The 12,650-nt window shown below is 49.6% G+C and overlaps 4 protein-coding genes and 1 non-coding gene across 5 annotated transcripts; 4 read left to right on the top strand and 1 right to left on the bottom strand.

Annotated features, from left to right (window-relative positions):
* The first annotated feature begins 9 nt into the window (after positions 1 to 9).
* SPPG_01644 (pentatricopeptide repeat domain-containing protein) lies at positions 10 to 5,928 on the top strand. Its single transcript, XM_016749963.1, has 2 exons — positions 10 to 235; positions 307 to 5,928. Exons 1-2 carry the CDS (start codon positions 47 to 49, stop codon positions 5,833 to 5,835), a joined length of 5,718 nt encoding a protein of 1,905 aa, XP_016612250.1. The 5' UTR covers positions 10 to 46; the 3' UTR covers positions 5,836 to 5,928.
* SPPG_01643 (uncharacterized protein) lies at positions 5,822 to 7,877 on the bottom strand (the record flags this gene model as incomplete). The annotated part of the gene is made up of 2 exons (XM_016749962.1): positions 5,822 to 7,737; positions 7,815 to 7,877. Coding segments are annotated over 2 exons (1,766 nt in total), but the record flags the coding sequence as incomplete, so codon positions are not given.
* A 109-nt stretch (positions 7,878 to 7,986) lies between these two features.
* SPPG_01642 (uncharacterized protein) lies at positions 7,987 to 9,678 on the top strand. Its single transcript, XM_016749961.1, has 4 exons — positions 7,987 to 8,205; positions 8,269 to 8,332; positions 8,391 to 8,670; positions 8,727 to 9,678. Exons 1-4 carry the CDS (start codon positions 7,999 to 8,001, stop codon positions 9,547 to 9,549), a joined length of 1,374 nt encoding a protein of 457 aa, XP_016612248.1. The 5' UTR covers positions 7,987 to 7,998; the 3' UTR covers positions 9,550 to 9,678.
* Positions 9,679 to 9,770: 92 nt separating this feature from the next.
* On the top strand, positions 9,771 to 9,844 carry SPPG_10033. Its single transcript has one exon. It is a non-coding gene; the product is annotated as a tRNA-Val (tRNA).
* A 438-nt stretch (positions 9,845 to 10,282) lies between these two features.
* Positions 10,283 to 12,600, top strand: SPPG_01641 (uncharacterized protein). Its single transcript, XM_016749960.1, has 2 exons — positions 10,283 to 10,941; positions 11,009 to 12,600. Exons 1-2 carry the CDS (start codon positions 10,581 to 10,583, stop codon positions 12,448 to 12,450), a joined length of 1,803 nt encoding a protein of 600 aa, XP_016612247.1. The 5' UTR covers positions 10,283 to 10,580; the 3' UTR covers positions 12,451 to 12,600.
* Positions 12,601 to 12,650: the final 50 nt, after the last annotated feature.

The raw sequence follows: 12,650 nt of genomic DNA, 5'->3' as shown, positions 1-12,650 counted from the left end.
CCAGATCACCAGAAAAGCTGGCAATTCTATTGCCGATGCCCCGTAAATGTTCTTCATTACATTTCGGCCGAAGATATGTGCACCCATAGTCTGCAGATCAATCGGTACTATAGGGCTTGCACCAAACGCCCACTTTCTCCGACTGTCAAATACGCCGATTTGTAACATTCCGCGAGTGACAGTTGTTTTTGGAGTTGGACTGAAGAAGAATTCCACTGTGATAAATAGATCATTGGTAACTGATATCTTGGATTTGTCCTTGGCCGCCAAAGGCTGAAAACAATGCTCATATATTCGCTCTGTAAGGTAACGGGTGGAGAGAAGACCATTTCGTCAGCAGAAGTGCCGACTGCGGTAGGAACCGAACTTATAGTAGCGTTTCGTTCCAATCTTGAGGCGAAAGCTGCTGTTCAGGCATGGGAGTTATATACAGTACTTCGCGCGGACCGTTCTTCCTCCGCCTTCCGCTCGTTGAACAACGACGACTTTCAAGAGCTCTCGAATCTTTTGAGAAGCCATCACATTCGGCACCTTTCCTCAAATGACGTGGAATCGCTTCTGAGCGACATGGAATTTCTGGGCATTCCACCGACAAGATACCAATATAATTGGCTACTCAAGTGTTACGTTGACGCTGCAGATCTGGATCGCAGCTTGCAGACGCTACGGAACATGGCGGTTGCTGGATGTCCACCTTCGTTGGGATCTTATATCTACGTAGTTCGATGCTGCTTAAAGAACAAGGATGCGGCTACTGCCCAAAGCATTCTTAAAAGGATGATCCAAAGGGCCCGCCGATCACAAATTGCAGTACCAGCCAATATGACGGAGTATGCGGCTGGGATCAGTGATGGCGGGTCTGGCCCAGTACCGGATACGGAGCTCATGAGTTTATCTATGATGACGGCCCTCGTTGCGGAAGATTGGTTTATTACGCAAAGCATCTACGAGGAGGCAGAACAACTAGGCATCCAGCTGGATACACCCATACTGCTCAGAGCATTCAAGACATTTATCCGTAAGAGTACTCAAGGTGGACCTTACATCGCAAAGCCCGCTTTTCAACGCGCTTTCGATATGTACAACAGGCTGATACAGACCGATACGAAGATAGATACCGGCGCAGAGGTGGATATGCTCATTGAAGGACTTGCCAGGTTGGAACGCCTGGATGATGCGATTCAGGTTTTGGACAAGTCCAAAATGCTGCAAATGCGCTTAGATGCACGAAGTTATGGACTCGTTATTGACAGATGTCTGAAGCAGCGAAAAGGACAGACTGCTCTAAGAATCTATGGAGATATGAAAGACATGGCCGTCATTCCGAATGTCGAAACTTTCAATAATCTCCTTACATATCTCCGGGATCAGACGGACGACGATGCGTACGAGAAACTGAAATCCCTTTATGCGGACATGCAAATCGTGGGCGTTACAGGCGACGCGTACACGTACGCGATATTAACAGGCTCCAGCATGGCCCGCAATGATTCAGCCGCAATCCTTCGTTTCTGCCAAGACCTGCGGGATTCACGGCAATTGACTGAAACTACCTATAATGAACTGATTACATGGGCGGCGCATCAGCAAGATCTTCCACTGCTCAAGTTATTGTTGCACAACTTACAGGATGCCGGATATTCCCTGAACATGGCCACCTCTAAACGGGTCATTCAAGCATATATCAATGATGGCGACATATTGAGTGCCGAACAGCATGTCCGTCAGATGATTAACGATCGAACGTTACCTCTTCAAATAGCAGAACTTTTTATACGACACTCCATAGAGCAGGGCCAGGCAAAAATTGCAGTCGAGGTCGTTGACAGCCTTCTAGCATCTGGTATGGAGGTTCCCCTTGCCGTGCAGATTCGGCTGCTACCCCATTTGGTGAACGCCGGTCGCGTTCAGAACGCTCTGTCAATTCACGCGTCTGTCGTTGGAGACGGGATACATATCGGCAAATCCGAACTCCAAAACTTCTTAACAGCTCTCCTGGCGCAGGGGTACCGTTCCGAAACGTTCGCTATTATGAAACAACTGCTTGAAATTGGTCGCTCGGTTGATGGAGAAACCTGTAATCACCTGATTCGTACGTGTGTGGATGCCGGAGAGCTGGATCTTGCAAAGAGAACGGTGCAGGAACTAATGCAAGAAGCACCCATTGACGTGGAGCTGTACGATAGGATAGTTGATGGCTTTTTGGCACAGGACAAAGTTGATGACATTGTTGATCTTTACGAGGCGACTGGAGGGATGGGCCTCAAGAAGAGAGAAGGCCATAAATATCCTCGTCGTGTACGTCTGGCTGCCAAGACATTTAGTGATATCAGGAACAACCTAGCTAGGCGCACCGAGGAGTTCATCAAGAAGAATGCACTTTATCCAGTCCACCTCGAGGGTACTGTTGTACGGGTAAAGGCTGTTCTCGACACTGCAGCCGACGTGCATGAAAGTGATCGATGTGGTATTGATGCCATGTATCACCACCAGCTTAAGCTGCTCCGAAAACCATTTATTGACAGGATCGAAGCAGAAGCAGCTACAGCTAGTGAGGGCGGTGCAGAGCGAGCGAAGGCGGTGCTGCACGAGATGCGCGCTGCGATCAGACCTGATGCGCATGCGTATGGACTTGTCATGAATAGCTACGCAGCGCTCGAGAAATGGGACCAAGTTTTGCAGCTTAAAGACGATATGATAGAAGGTCGTATCACAGAAAATGCGACCACTAGGTCCCTGACGTTGAGGGCTCTTCTGGGGAAAGACCAAATTACGAAAGCTCGCATCTACTGCCTCGAATGCCTAAAAGCTGGATGGTATCCAGACAATGGAGAGCCGGATGTGTTAGTCGCTCGCCTACTTGGACGTGGCGAGCTAGAGAAGGCTCTTGAAGTCTCTCAAGCAATTCTCGACACCTCGGGCAGAACTGCTAAGATGTATGACAGAACCATATATTTGAAGAATAGCTTGGGCGATATTGAGGGAGCATTGGGTACCTTTGAGCAAATGAAAAGATGGCGGGAAGAAGAGGTTTCACAAGATGCGAGGGAATTCTGTACACTCCATGGCAGCACCGTTACTGCTTTGATGCATGCTTGTCTCCTCGAACAAAGAACATCGGCAATTCATGAGCTCCTGACGGAGATTTCTGGTCATGTAACTGCCTTTGACCAGCGCTTCTATCTGAACCTCGCGATGAGGATGTATCGGGCGCATCGGCCAGCACTCTCAGCTTTATTATTACGTCACTCTGTTGCAGCAAGCCACGATCTCAGCGTCCCGGCATACACGATGATTATGACCGCATTAGAGCGAGAAAGGGACTGCCTGACTGCGTGGAAGTTATACAAGTTTGCTTTTGTGGAATGGCGTTGTCTCAATGATCCGCAATTAGAAAGATGGTCCCTTGACGTGATTGAAAGACTTTGTATGTCTTCTCGGGACAAGGACGTGCCTAGCATTAGGCGAGAGCTTTCTGCTTGGAAGAACGGTGATCCGCCAATTTCCAAAGCTCTTAGCTTTGAAAATCTAGAGCACGACGATGTGGATCGGTCGATCCGCTCCATCGAATTTAATTTTAAAGATGGTGAACCCAAGACTATTTTCGAGAAACATGCTAAAGATCTACTACCAGGGCAGCTCGAGCGAGATGATGGAACCGCGTTTGTTGAGCAGCCTGATGTAGCCGATACAACTGCTGCACTCATCACAGCATTGGAAAACAAGAAATATGAAGAAGCTGGATCAATCTTTTGCAAGCTGGAGAATGCATCCGAGTCGATACCTCCCTTCCTTCTTTGGAAGCTCGCTCTTGGGGTGTTAAACAGACCAGAGTTGAAAGGCGGTCGGGATCTATTGAAAAAAGTGCTGAAAGCGATGATGAAGAGTCCCAGCGGCTTGCCATGCCTGCAAAGTCAGGTGAAAACGCTAGCATTGAAGTCACACCACGTCACAATCGCCCGTATCGCCTGGATTTTGGAGATGATTGGCGAAGTCAAATTGGCCGATGACCTACTTAGTATGGCCATTACTCGGGTGAGCGAGGATAAGGATGTCCGGAATGCTGTAAAGATGACCCGCATTTTGGTGGCTGCGGGTCGGCCAGTACCGCCTGCTCTTACGGACATATTCATCAGAGCGGTGGTGCAGGACTTAAGCGATCAAAAATTCGAAGTAATCATGCGTCGCGTGATTAATGCCGGTATTCCCTTTGACGAGGACATGTTCTGTCGGCTAGTTGAGATTTACGTCATGGAAGAGGGCAATGCCCTTGAAGTTACCGAGCTGGAAAGGGCACTGGAACAACTGCGTCGAACAGGCATAAAATGCGGTTCTCTGTCACTACAAACGCTGCTGAAGGTGTGCCATAGGGCATTGGATGTTGCCGGTGCCCAGAAGGCGTGGGCGAGATGGGTCAAAGAAGGCGTAGTACCGGAATCGCTATGTTATCAGCTACTGTTCGATCTACTGGTGCGAACCGATGATATCGCTGGTGCGACGAATATGCGGAAAATCATGAACAGTATGGGCATTCCACCGCGTCCGGAATATCTGCGAGAGTATTTTGAAAAGTACCTGAACGATGATCATATGACGCTTGAAACTGCGATTCAAGTCGTGAAGGATGTTATAGCCGACTGGGAAAAAGCAGACAAGCCAATGCCTCCTCCAGTCTCGCTTAGAACGGTGGGCAATATATTAAAGAAGGCCGCCATTGCTAAAGATCATGGTGGAATTCGAGTGGCGTATGATCTGGTATTTGAACTCGGCTATCGACGCGAGAGGTTGCGCCCTTTCCTTCTCGATATGGTGGCAAACTTCAAAAGCGAAGGAAACTTGGATGCAGCCGGTCAGCTCTACCGTAGCGTGGGTCCTACGCGAAAATTGGTGTGGGATACAAAGGTTCATGAAATCCTCTTGAAATATTGGTCCGAGCTTGGAGAATTCAGGAAAATGGAGGAGGTGTACTTGGCAATCAAAGAAGCGAATAAGCTCCCGGTCCTTCAGCCAGAAACGTTTGACGAAATAATCCAGCGTCATGCACGACGAGGGACGCCACGTGATTTGCAGGTCGCCCGCAGATTTTTCAACGATCTCACCCAAGAGCTCGAGCGGCTGCCGTCGCGAAAAGCTCTCGAAACTCTGGTCGAAGAGCATGCCCGTTCTTGGGATCAGGATAGTGCGGAGATGTATATTGGCGTCATGAAAACAACAAAGATATTGCCAACCATTGTGCAGTACAATCACATCATGGAAGGCTGGGGACAGATGGGAAGAACTGATCGGGCCGAGCGGTGGATGGATCAGATTCAACACGATGGATTAAATCCCGACAGAAATACGTGGTTTGGACTTTGCTGGGCATACGTGATGGCAAAGGACCTTCCCGGAGCGGAAAAAGTGCTCATGCGGACGAAACAGCACGGATTCGAAATAGTGGAGAGAGACCTCCTAACAAAGCTTGGGGAAAGAGCACAGACACTCGATGTACCCGGCGCGAAGTCCGTATGGGAAGAACTCGTGCTTCCTTTGAAGGCGAACGATACTCAAGTGCCCGATATAGGGGATACGCGGTTTGGCCGCAAACCAAGAAAAACTCTTCTCATTGGTACTGGGGGGGACATGTACCCCCGTCGTTCGTTAGACAAGGAGCACCCAAGGTTGGAGAGAAGACCATGGATGAAATCGTTGACGGGAACAGACCCGGAGGGTGAAACTGGCCTCCTCCCTCCAGATAGACTGTTGGGTAAAGAAAGCCGTGCACATGAGGCAGGATTAGTACCTCCAAAGCAAAGGATTCCCAAAAAGCTCAGACATCCAAGGGGTAATAAGTAGTATTTTATTTATTCATATACATCATCTGTAAATATTCAATTGACATTGGCCCGAGTGCACGTAATAAATATAGCCGGTTGATATACATTTGAGAATCCATGGGACGAAGTGTAGGACAGCGGCCAATAATCAAGCACTATGGCTGCACTGGCGACTTGAATATCATCATTGTATGGAGAAATCAATGTAACTTGATTATTTAAAAGAGCTCACCGTCTGCAGGAAGTTCTCGCAAGAATGCGAAAGGTTCGGGCTTGGGCCGAAATTCTTCGACCAGCTTGCGTGTAGCTTCAGTGGCCCAGTCTCTTGCTTTTATCTCATCAAGCACCATCGTAACGCTCTTAGCATCGCCGAGTGTACAGCATCCCTGAAGAATGGTTTCAGCATGGCGTTGCCCAAAGGGGACTTGTATCTTTTCTAAGGCTTGCACTACACTGTTGATAGTCAAATGTAGTCCGTGTGCTTTTAGGATAGCGACGCAGTCATCTGACCCTATGCGAGGAATCAGTACAGCAAGGGCTTCATAGCATTCCCATGCCAAAGGGGCGTCATGTGCAGCTGCTGCCATTTCCAACCCTGTCTTGCAAATATCTACCGTCATGGACACACGCGGCACAAGCCGCCACAGTGCCTTTGCATACTCAAATTGACCCCATTTTGAGTATACCCTGATCGCTCCTGCCAGTATTTCCTTCGAGGTCAGCATACCCCGTCTCTCAATCGCACCCATTTGAGCACGGAAGATTGAAAGTTTGCCAACGTCTTTCCGCAAGTAAAAATCGAATAGAGCACTGCTCGCCGCGATTCCCCAATTTCTAGCATCGGATCCGTATCTGACGTCCTCTCCTAGGATATTAAAGTGCTTGATCATGTTGATTTCGTCATTCGCTTTCGCATAGGCTTGAACCAACGCTGCGTGAGCGATCGGTAATAGTCGTTTCAGGTCCATATCGTTAATTTTCTTCTCAGCGGATACAAGATCGCCGGAAACAGCGCTTGCTGTAACCATTAAGGAAGTAACGTGTTGCTTGTGCAAAACATCCCGGCCCGCCAAATGATCAAGCATCGAAGCGAGTCTATCTACCTCCTTTGCCATTCCAGCCCGGGCACACGAAGTCATGACATATTTTAAGATTTCATGAGTCGGCATATGGTATGCATCATTTTGAAACTGCTTAAGGATCGTCAACGCCTTTTCCGCCTGTGCGCGTGGGGGTCCGGAATCACCCAGAGGGCCTCCGGCGAGGAGACGGAATATGCGGAGGAAGTCCTTGCGCTTTAGCTTATAAAGACTTCCTTTACGTTCCACTTTCCGATAGGCGGCCCACATGCCATTTGCAGGAATTATCTCTGAGTGCAGTTTTTTGCGAAGGTTTTGTATGGCAGTCAGGTTGAGCTTTGGTTGGATTTCCTTTGAGTTGGTTATGGGATGGGTATGGACATTATTTGTGTTCTGTTCGTGATGAAAATTGCTTTTGCCAGCAGTCGATTTGGGGTACCTCTCTGGCTGGGTGGATCTGTCGTGGGATTGAGGAGATTTGCCGGACCCACCGGTCACTTTCTGAAATATAGCCCATATTTCATCAGCAGGTCCTTTTTTCGTGCGCCTTTTACGGGCAAATGGCTTTCGTTGCTGACCCGTTCCTTGGGTTTGACGCAACTGATCTTTGGTAAGAGGCCCTGTAGGAGCAGTATGTGTCCGTGGTTGAGGTTGGGTTGCATCTTGCGTGGCACTACTAGCTAGTCTGGGACTTTTGACGATAGCTCTGGGAGGGATATGTGTTGAAGGCGTCGCCTGCGAGTGCGGTTCAGATCTGTCAGAGTTCACTTTCCGTTCAGAAGGCTTGAAGGTGTCGGGATTTGGCTCAGTGATGGCGCTGCTGGATCCTGACTGTGACCGACCTTACGCAAAGAGGGGTAGTTGATACAGAGCCGACCAATATACTAACGACTACTCCACAATCAGCTATAAGACAAACCTTGTGTGTTTGAATGCGCATACCTTCGAATATGCTTTATTCTTGAAGCAACGCGAAGCATTTTCTTTGGCAGCTTTGGTCAAGCGAACGAAGGGCTTGGTTGAACGTGCTAATTGACTCATTGTGTGTCATGGTCGAGATATCACGTAATGCAACTTTCCAACTTATCTGCAATTGTTCAGCAATGCTCATCACAAGGAGTTCAGTAATCGTCCTATCTGTGGTACTATTTTTCTTTATAGGAAGTGCTCTTCTGGCGCACGGGCTGTACGTTCCACTTGTTGTCCAACAAGAATCTGACCAGACGCTATGGGAGGGCCGGGAGAGCAAGGGACCAGAATTTGCTTATTGCCACGCCCGTACGCCCGATGTTGAAACGTACAAGCGGCCCGTACGTCCAACCTTACCCGTATATGCCGGGCAGGGGCAGCTGATTCTTCACACTTGTTTATAGAAAGACGCCAAACTGTTGCAAACGATTGCTGTGATTCGCCACGGCGATAGGTCGCCCATCGCAGGTTAGGGAGGAGTGTGCGGCAATGAGTTCAACTCGGCTGCAGCTTTGAGTTTTTGTAGTTTTACCCTATGAGAACGTCACTTGGGAATGTGCTTCTCTGGACCAGAACATCCCCGCTCCCGGTTTCAATAATGGAAGGGGAAAACTCCAGACAGCTTTACATATGTCAGTTCCAGGTGATAACCCTTTCAGTGCCGCTATCTGGTCGGGAAGCTGTGCTCCTGGCCAGTTGACACCGAAGGGGGCAAAACAGCAGATTAAACTCGGCAAAGCATTCGGTGATATTTACAAGCATCTCATCCGAAAGGGTTCCATCAAGGTCAGATCTACCGACGTATGGTAAGCAACTACTTACACCGGCGGTACTGGCAACTTTTCATCAACTTTCTCTTGAGGCGAACACAACAGTCGGCTGAGGCCCTTTTGGCTGGCATGAATTCGCGAGTCAGTATATCACGTCAACCTGTTGTTGTTAAAACCGTGCCCCTTCGCATTGAAACAATGGTTCCGAATACCGAGGCCTGCCCTCGCGTTACTCAGCTATGGCACGATAACCAGGGGCAAGACGTAGAGTGGTCTTCGTATTTGACGCGCAATGAAGGGCTTCGTAAGCGCTTGGATGAGATCATGGGAACGGAAGAGCTCTGGGATTCGGCCAATTACCGTTCATTTGACAGATATTTCGATGTCATTGCAGGTCGCACCTGCAACAATAAGCCGCTGCCCTGCAGTCCAGGCCGTGCAATCAACGGAGATTGCGTTACGAGTGAGATGGCTGAACAGATCTTTGAGAATGGAAACTGGGAGACCAAGAGGCTGTTTGCCGAAGGCCCTTTCGCCAAAGAGCTTGTCACCATCTCAATTGGAGATTGGCTTCGAGAAATACGGAATCTGATGGAGGCTCATGAACAGAGGAATGAAGATCGCGTGCATTTTTCCCTTTATTCCGGCCATGATACAACCGTTGCTCCATTATTGGGGGCTCTTGGAGCCCGAGGGCGACAGATGAATTGGCCTCCTTATGCATCTAACATTCTGATTGAATTGTGGAAGCAGGCGAAGGTGGACCACGAAGCTCTCTTTGTTCGCGTTCTGTATAACGGCGAACCTCTTGACGTCGAATGGTGTGATCTCAGCTGGTGCTCTCTTTCAGAGTTTAAAAAGCACATTGGACAGTTTGTGCCCGTGGAATTGGTCAAAGAGTGTCAGTTGCAGTAATAGCTATGTAAATACACCGTGTCCCTTTGGTGGCACGGAAGATCAATCTTGAGGTTTGGATTCTGCTGCTGTGCTCTTGTTGATCGGGCCATAGCTTTTGTTTAGCAGCCAATTATGTCACCATCACGCCCGCTGTTCTCCAAAACCATGGTGGCATGGCCCTAACTGTTTTATTAAGGATGGCTTCAATCTGATCATGGAATCCTCCTGCAGTAATCACAGGTCTCTTGGTGTAGTTGGTTATCACATCAGTCTAACACACTGAAGGTCGCCAGTTCGAACCTGGCAGAGACCATCCGCAAGTGCTCGGGTGTCTTTTTTTTTGTAATTGTAGTCGAGCGATTCCATTTTGCAGTCGTCCAGCAAGAAAGACGGCGGTAGGAGGAGGCGGAAGCAATCATTTTGACAGATGATACAAATTTCTTTTCTAGCAGTTCAATGCAGTTTTTGAGAGAGCGCCCCTGATCGGATGGGGGAGACGTACAAGAAAACTGACGGAATTCGGCCCTGAATTTCATGCCACGGTCCCCGCTCCTGGTTCCGGCCTCCAATTGGCTGGACAACGTTCAACTCCCCCGCACCCCCGCCCTCACCCCCCCATCCCCCCCTCCTTCCTTCCTACTCCCTGCCCTCGGACACTCTGACCTAATCCGCTGTGCCACGCACGCAAATGTCGCGTACACCCACACTTGTGCCCTCCCAAAACACCGCCTCCCCCCCCGCTCGCCCGCCCGGCCAGCTGGCCCCCCGCCCTCTCGTCCCCCCGCCGCCGTCCCCTTTGTATCACCGCCTTTTTTCACGCGAAACCGGCTTGGTCCGGGGAACGTGAACCTCCCCCATTGTCGACCGACGACGCCCCGCTGCGTTGCTCAGCTCCGCGTAAGGCCCTGTAACGTCGCACTCACGTATATTGAACTGCGCTGTCGCCTCTGCCACGGCAATCCTTTTTAGCCTTGCTTCTCTTGTCGCCCGCTCTGTCTTTTTGACAAAACGCGGAATCAAGACTTTTGAATGTCGTTGGGGTCATTGCAATGAACGATATTTCTGGCCTTCAACCCAAAGGAACTCGAGAGGCAGCTGTCCAAGTCAACTTACCTCCTTTCCATATACCATATGACAGACATTGGTATGATGGTTTTCCGTCATGGTATCCGCCCCCACCACCTCACAGTCCATACATACCATATCCTCCACCCGGTATGCACCCGGCATACGCTTACGGTGGTGGTCCGCCGGGATGGGAAGCGTATTCAGGTAGACCATATTATTACGAGGAGGACCGTGGCGAGGATGGAAAACATCGGGATTTGGCGTCCATTGGGGGAGGAAAGCGGCGGAGGGACGCGATCGATGAACACGGCTACCCAAATGGATGTCATGAAAAGATTCCTGGTGAGCTCTTGAATAGCTTGTTCTTTTGGTTTGTCGACTGGGGGTTAACGAAATAGTCCTTTCATAGATGTGGGAGAACGCTGGCACAAACGCGTGGACCGGAAACATCGCAGAGAGCTCAAAGAAAAACTTAATCATAAGGGAAACAAAAAACATCGGGAATACATTTCTTCACCTTCATCCTCCTCGGGCAGCACTGCGTTTTCCGACTCTTCAGAAGGCGCAACCAAACCTGCGCGCAAGTCAGGTCACAGATACCCACAAGCTTCTCACTCGCTGAAAAGGGCCCACAGAAAACATGCGCGACTTTTAAAACCGATTTATCCTTCGTCAACCGATACTTCTGACTCTGAGCAGATGAAATCTGAGCCAAAGTTTTTTGATAAGCCTTTGGAACGGCAGTATGTTAACCGACCCGATCCTCGAAACGGACGGCAAGGTCGGATTCCTCAGCCAGAGTATTCGAGCACTAGTTCTAGCTCTGGTTCTGAAGCTGAAGAGCAGTCCAGCGAAGAGGACGAGCAACCCAAAGAAGTCAAAGACGATGCTAGTACATCGCGCTCAAACAGCTTTGCTTCTCAAGAGTCAGGGCCTTCCCGCACCTCTTCACACAGCCTTTCATACCTGCCTAATATTCCGATTGTGGCACCACCCCCTCCACCACCCATTGTGATCATTCCACCTAATGTTAACACTGCTCCGAATACCCTTCCCACGCCCACCACGACACCTCCAGATGCTCCCCAGGCACGCAAAACAGGCTATTGGACCGAAGAGGAAACGATTCGCCTTATACATGCTGTTAACGTTCACGGACAAACGTGGGCGCGAGTAGCGCGCGATGTACAAACCCGAGACGCAAATCAATGCGAAAAGCGATGGCGAAGAATTGATCCAAAAGATTACGTTGGCATTCCACCTCCAAGCATTCATCAAACACCTGTGACGACACTTTCGTCTGCACTTCCTTCCGCAAGTCCACTCCCAGTACAACTTCCACCGCCTTTGCCTCCTCAACCCGAACCACAACGCCCTTCGCCACAGAACCCAACCACGCGCACTATCCGCCCATGGACAAACCAAGAAGACAACGCCCTGCTCCAAGCCGTTCAAATACATGGCCAAAACTGGCGACTTGTAGCATCTCTCGTTCCGACTCGGAACACACGGCAATGCAAGGAACACTTTCTCCGTGTCCTGTCGCGTCGCTCTGACGTCTCCAGCCCGGTCCCATACTGGAGTAAAGAGGAAGATGAAATCTTGCTGGATGCATATCAAGAGGTCGGGCCGCGTTGGACCCTGATTAAAGACAGACTGGAGGGCCGGAATGAAGGAGCTTGCGAAAAGCGTCTCAAGAAATTGAAGGGGAGGGAGAGTTCTGATAAGGATGGTGGTCACACGGGAGATGAGGAATTGACTGGAGATGACCACGACCATGGGCGAGAGCGTGACCACGACCGCGGAGTCATTACGGAAGAGGAATCGTTGAGTTCCAATATTATGGCGTGAGAACCTTATTTGTGCTACAGCAACTCTGTCTGTGCATGTGCGTATTTTCAGATGCGGAGAGCAATCATGTGTATATTGAGTATTTTTTTGCAAATATATTTACAAAGCGAGGAGTCTGGCCTTGGCAGCAAAGCTGCAGATCTATCTCGACTTTTGTTGCATTTGTATATGCTTACCAAAAAGCAGGAAGTCCGCACTTG

The sequence above is a fragment of the Spizellomyces punctatus genome (genome assembly GCF_000182565.1).
Source record: "Spizellomyces punctatus DAOM BR117 chromosome Unknown supercont1.2, whole genome shotgun sequence".
Classification (NCBI taxonomy): Eukaryota; Fungi; Chytridiomycota; class Chytridiomycetes; order Spizellomycetales; family Spizellomycetaceae; genus Spizellomyces; species Spizellomyces punctatus.
The sequence above is the reverse complement of the archived record's forward strand: the minus strand, read 5'-3'. Positions and strand labels throughout refer to the sequence as shown.

Bases quoted from the DNA above. Each gene is read 5' to 3' on its own strand.
- SPPG_01642 (XM_016749961.1), top strand. From the start codon at position 7,999: ATGCTCATCACAAGGAGTTCAGTAATCGTCCTATCTGTGGTACTATTT. The intron at 8,333-8,390 runs GTTAGGGAGGAG...GAGTTTTTGTAG, and splicing joins CGATAGGTCGCCCATCGCAG to TTTTACCCTATGAGAACGTC. The intron at 8,671-8,726 runs GTAAGCAACTAC...CTTTCTCTTGAG, and splicing joins GTCAGATCTACCGACGTATG to GCGAACACAACAGTCGGCTG.
- SPPG_01641 (XM_016749960.1), top strand. From the start codon at position 10,581: ATGAACGATATTTCTGGCCTTCAACCCAAAGGAACTCGAGAGGCAGCT. The intron at 10,942-11,008 runs GTGAGCTCTTGA...GTCCTTTCATAG, and splicing joins ATGTCATGAAAAGATTCCTG to ATGTGGGAGAACGCTGGCAC.
- SPPG_01644 (XM_016749963.1), top strand. From the start codon at position 47: ATGTTCTTCATTACATTTCGGCCGAAGATATGTGCACCCATAGTCTGC. The intron at 236-306 runs GTAACTGATATC...TCGCTCTGTAAG, and splicing joins CTGTGATAAATAGATCATTG to GTAACGGGTGGAGAGAAGAC.